General features: G+C 40.7%; 1 protein-coding gene across 1 annotated transcript; it reads left to right on the forward strand.

The window, feature by feature from the left end:
* The first annotated feature begins 961 nt into the window (after window positions 1–961).
* Window positions 962–3,550, forward strand: LOC110709725 (protein MAIN-LIKE 1-like). Its single transcript, XM_021887953.1, has 3 exons — window positions 962–1,059; window positions 1,890–3,107; window positions 3,203–3,550. Exons 1-3 carry the CDS (start codon window positions 991–993, stop codon window positions 3,341–3,343), a joined length of 1,428 nt encoding a protein of 475 aa, XP_021743645.1. The 5' UTR covers window positions 962–990; the 3' UTR covers window positions 3,344–3,550.
* The last annotated feature ends 1,882 nt before the right edge of the window (window positions 3,551–5,432 follow it).

The raw sequence follows: 5,432 nt of genomic DNA on the forward strand, positions 1-5,432 counted from the left end.
AGTTTGGGTAATCCAATTTTTAGTACAACTCAGGTTCAAATCTGATAATTCAGGTCGGGTCAGTTTTGTCACATCTAGACGTAATTAGTATTATAATACAACTTTACAAGTAGGAATATGACCCTTTTACCCTACCATGATCAATAAATTTGAGGCTTATGGTAGAAGTCATAACTTCATTCATTGAGTATAATTGAAGGTAAGATCCAAATGAGCATATAGTAAGTCTACGAGGAGGCATGTTAAATGATGAAAATAATGGACATGGTGCCAGTGTGCCACTTATAAAGGAAATACAAGGGATAATATTAACAAATTGATTAATAAAATTTTAATTTACGACTAATAGTGGAAAGGGATACTTCTATAGTTCTATATAACAAAGAAACAATTTGCTAAAAATCTTAAGATTCTATGAAATAAAGCTTAGGAAACACGTGCATAGTAGCTGATGACAAGAAAATTATTTAAAATATTAGCAGTTTACCAACATTTCGCGGGAAAGTTGAAATTTTGTTAGGATTCCCTCTTTTTTTTCATGAATTTTGGAATTAAATATTTTGTGAATCAACAACTTTGCAATTAATTATATTTAGTACGTACTTGCTAATAAAGAATTGAAAATTATTTTTATAAGAAACAAACATTATTTGGATGATCATCATTGTGTTTTCTGTGCAGCTGGCAACACTGTGTAGCCGCTGTAACACTAAGCGAATATGGTGGCTGACCACATATAAAGCTAGTGTTGAACGATAAATTGTTACACCTATGGACTAAATTTTTTAAAGATGACATTTATAGTCGAATGATAATGATATTATATCTATGGACTAATAACAATCTGAATTGCTAAACATCGCCCGCGAATCTCCACATAAAGCCCACAAAATTAGAGTGAAATGTCACTTTTGCCCTCAAAGTAAAAAACACAATTTCTTCTCTCTATTCTCTACTTCCACTTTCTCTCTCTAAAAAACTTTCCGAGCGATGTCGAGGCGGCCCGGCAAGGAAGTGGCGGCACAGGCGGCGGGTGGACAGCGGTTTTCCGGCGAGAAGGTATTTTTTATTAATTTTGTGTTTAAAAATTAAAAAAAAAAGGTCGGAGGCGGTGGCGGCGCCTAGGCCAGACGCCACCACCACGGCGGAGGCGCCTAGGCCAGAAGCCACCACCACGGCGGCGGCGCCTAGGCCAGACGCCGTGACGGTGGCGGTGGCGTCTGGCCCAGGCGCCAGAACCACGGCACCGGCGTCTGGCCTAGGCGCCGCCGCCGTGGTGGTGGCGTCTGGGCTAGACGCCGCCGCCACCGTTACGGCGTCTGGCCTAGGCGCCGCCGCCTTTTTATTTTTTTTTTTTTTTTTTTTTTTGGTTTTAAATTTGAAATTTAATTTTCGAAAATAATTAATTTTTTTTTGATTTTTTTTTAAATTTGTTTTTCTTTTTTTTAATTTTAAATTTTATGTTCCTCTTTTTTTTTTTTTAATTTTTAATTTTATGTTCTTGTTTATTGTTTTTGTTTTTTTTTTTTTTTGAATTAGTTTTTTTACTTAAAAAAAATTTTATGTTCCCTTTTTTTTTTTATAAATTTTTTTTAAAATTTTGATGTTCTTCTTTTTTTAAGTTTTTATAATTTTATATTTTTCACTTTGTTTTTTCCAATTTGTTTTTTTTGGGTAATTTTTTTTTTTTTCTTTGTTTTTTCCAATTTTTTATTTATTTATTTATTAGGTTATTAATTTTTTTATTTTTAGGTTGTTAATATTTTGTAATGTTTTTAATTTATTTTCCATCATATGTATATTGTTTTATTTATTTATTTTAATTACTTTTTTTATGTTTATATTACATGTTTATATTGCATATTACATGTTTTGTTATTTTGTGTTAGGCATCGTATTTTCGTTCTGGGGCTGGGAAGAGTATGGACATTATGAGAAGTACGATGAACTCAATGGAGAGCTCGGGGCCCAGACACGTTAGATCCCGTGGTATTTCGGCCTCGGCTCGTAGAGAACGGGTGCACTATTCTGAGGATGATGAAGATGATGATGGTGATGAGGAGGAGGAGGAGGAGGATGCAGATGAGGATGTGGACGATCAGAGTGGACCATATGATGATTACGGTCCATTCAGTCAGAGGCTTGATGATGTGTATGAGACGCGTAGGGTAGACGTGCGTAAGGGTAGAGATGGTAGATTTGTTAGTAGATCTGGCACATCATCTGCGTCCACTGTGTCTGCGGTTAGCAGAAAACGGTCGAGGGCCGTTAATGATTCTTGGGTGGTGAGGGGCGAGGTGGCTGGGGGACCTATAGACGGGAGTGTGATTCCTAGCTTTCTAGGACACATCGCTACCCGTATTTGGGAGGACCAAGAGCGGGCTTTGGATAGCGGCATTTTGAAATGCCAAACCCGGGAGAGGACTTGTAACTTCTTGTGTAGTTGGGCTGAGGCTTGGCCGGAGGAGAGCGAGATGGTCGGCCGATTGAGGGCCACTAGAGTGAGCCACCTTCCTGCCACCATGCATGAGAGGATTGACTCGACGCTGATCACGGCTTTCGTTGAGCGATGGCAGCCGGACACGAACTCTTTCCACCTTCCGTTCGGTGAGATGACGATCATGTTGCATGACGTCGAGGCCATCCTTGGGATTCCCGTAGAGGGAAACCGAGCATCTGTTGTCACAGATGCGGATCAGGCAGATTTATTGGCGGAGCTGTTGGCGGTGGATAGGGCTGCGCTGTACACAGCGGCACTTGGTGTGTGGGATCACGGCGGTGTTAAGATCGCAGCAGTTTTGCAGCGATGTTTGCACCCCACTTCACGTAGGACGCAGGACACACAGCTGGCTGCATATGTTTTTCTTCTTCTCGGGTGTACCTTGTTTCCGGATAAGAGCGGAAACAAGCTCAGGCCACGCGACATAGTTGACGCGTGTGAGCCCGACAGAGTAGGCCAGTTTTCTTGGGGGTCGGCTACATTAGCGTACATGTATCGCCAGTTAGGATTCTCGAGCCGGGCTGATGCGGCAGGTATCACTGGATGTATGACGTTGTTACAGACGTGGATATACGAGTATGTGCCACCGCCCACTGCCGTGGATGCGGTACGTCTCATAAGACATTTGTAGTTGTGTTTTTTTCCATATAATACGTCTCATAATACGTCGTTATTGAATTTTATGTGTTTTGTTATGTGTAGTGGATGGGAAAGATGACGCAGTTGGGACACAGACTTTTTGAGGAGAGGGACAACATGACGACTGCAACAGGCAGAGCTGTTATTGATGAACTGGAACGGGCCCTTGAGCAGTGGCAGTGGGCGTCACAGAGAGATTATTGATATGTCGGCAGTGCTTTTATAAAACATTTTCCTAGTTGTTTGTAAAAGTTAACATTATCTGTTCTTATAATTATTATTTTAAGTTCTTAGAATTTGACATTATATTTTTAGTTTTTATAACTTTTATTTTAAGTTGTAATTAGTGGGCATACGAAAACTAAATACAGGTTCACATTTAAATGGGAAAACTAAATACGAAAATTAGAATCCGAAAATTAAATAAATGGGAAAAACATAGCAATAGCAATATTAGGTCACATAGAAAAGGCAACTAGATTGTTCCACTGCTGCACCCGGTCATGATATAACGCATCCCAGCCCTCTACGCTTGCTGTACGAATGGTGTACCACGTTGGTATAATCGGTGGGACCGGAAAATCGGGTGACAGGTCCAGTCGGATGAAATGTCTGTATGACGGCCCCAGAAATCCAATAGCAACCTCTCTTACCGGTCTGGTGACGGTCTCACGCGAACACCAAGGCAGAACCGTGGTACACGGATAGTAAGCTCGAGCATGCAAACCAAGGCCGAAATGCATCACTGCACACTTGTAGATGTTTGCAACGGCTCCGCTATAGGGGCAAAGAGACCTCCCTCACAATCGCTGACGATGGCCGATGGCTGAACACTTGGGCCGATGTAATTTCTCAACTTCTCCAACACCCAACGGTAACTCGCAACCGTCTCATCCTTCATAACTGCATAACCAATCAAAAAGTTCTGGTTCGTTGGAGTCATCCCAACCATCTCAACCAGTGGAAACTTATACTTGTTTGTCTTGTACGTTGAATCGATCAGAATCACAGATGGCCAAGACGAAATCATATCAGCACAATCAGGATGCACAAGGAACAAATGAGTCACCTCCGATGTGTCTTCATCAGATTCAAACCAGTACAGGTAACCACGTGCTTGTGCCTGGTGTAGAAGCTGCTGTATAGGGTTCCTTCCCTCTGACCGTTCAAACCTCAATTTATGTCTGACGTTGTAGATGTGTCTTCGGTTTGGCTGGTCTTCAGGAAATTTCTCCAACACAGATGCTAATATTTTAGCAGGCTTCACTTGAGCATCACTCATTTCTTTTACAATTAGTTTCGCAGCAGGACTTAGGCCACTTAACTGTCGATGACCCACTTCATATGCGATCATCTCATGGTTGTGATACCCCCATTTACCGTAACTCTTCACTTCCCAACCGTCACCCCTTTGCTGTTGTCGAACCTTTACTCTGAACTGACACCCACAACCTTTCCGCTTTGTATCACACCGAATCGCTTGACTGAAATCTCGTTCCTCCCTTTTGCGATAACGGTCGCATCTCAAAATGCGATCCATTCTACCATCCCGTTGAGATTTATGAGTTGCTACTACTAAACAAAAACCTGATCTAATTGCAACCTGTTTCGCCCAATCAACCGCTTGTTGAGCATCTTCGAACAGACCATCGTGTACAAAAATCCCACTATAATCATTTCCGTCTCCACCATAATCCTGCAACAATAACATATAAATATAATCACATAAGAGTAGATTAAATTAATACATTTGACACAACATTAGCACAAAAGCAAAAACAATAATAAATTATAAACAACAAACAAAGAAATAAACAAAAAGTATTCAAAAAAAAAAAAAAACAAAACACAAAAATAAAAAACATAAACAAAACTTTAGATTAAATAAATAAAAATAAACCAAAAAAATAAAAACAAAAAAAAAACATAAAACGAAAAAAATTGTAAAAAAAAAAAATAAAAAATAAACAAATTAAAAACAAAAACAAATTAAAACAATTAAAAACAAAACAAAAAAAAACCAAAAAAAAAAGAAAAAAATTGTAACACAAAAAAAATCAAAAAATAAACAAATTTTAAATTAAATTAAAAAAAAAAAAAAAAAATAGTGGTGGCGCCTAGCCAGGACGCCGCCACCGTGGCGGTGGCGCCTGGCCAGGACGCCGCCACCGTGGTGGTGGCGCCTGGCCAGGACGCCGCCACCGTGGCGGTGGCGCCTGGCCAGGACGCCGCCACCGTGGCGGCGGCGTCTTGGCCAGACGCCACGGCCACGGTGGCGGCGTCCTGGCCAGGC

The sequence above is a fragment of the Chenopodium quinoa genome, unplaced genomic scaffold, assembly GCF_001683475.1.
Source record: "Chenopodium quinoa cultivar QQ74 unplaced genomic scaffold, ASM168347v1, whole genome shotgun sequence".
Lineage (NCBI taxonomy): Eukaryota > Viridiplantae > Streptophyta > Magnoliopsida > Caryophyllales > Amaranthaceae > Chenopodium > Chenopodium quinoa.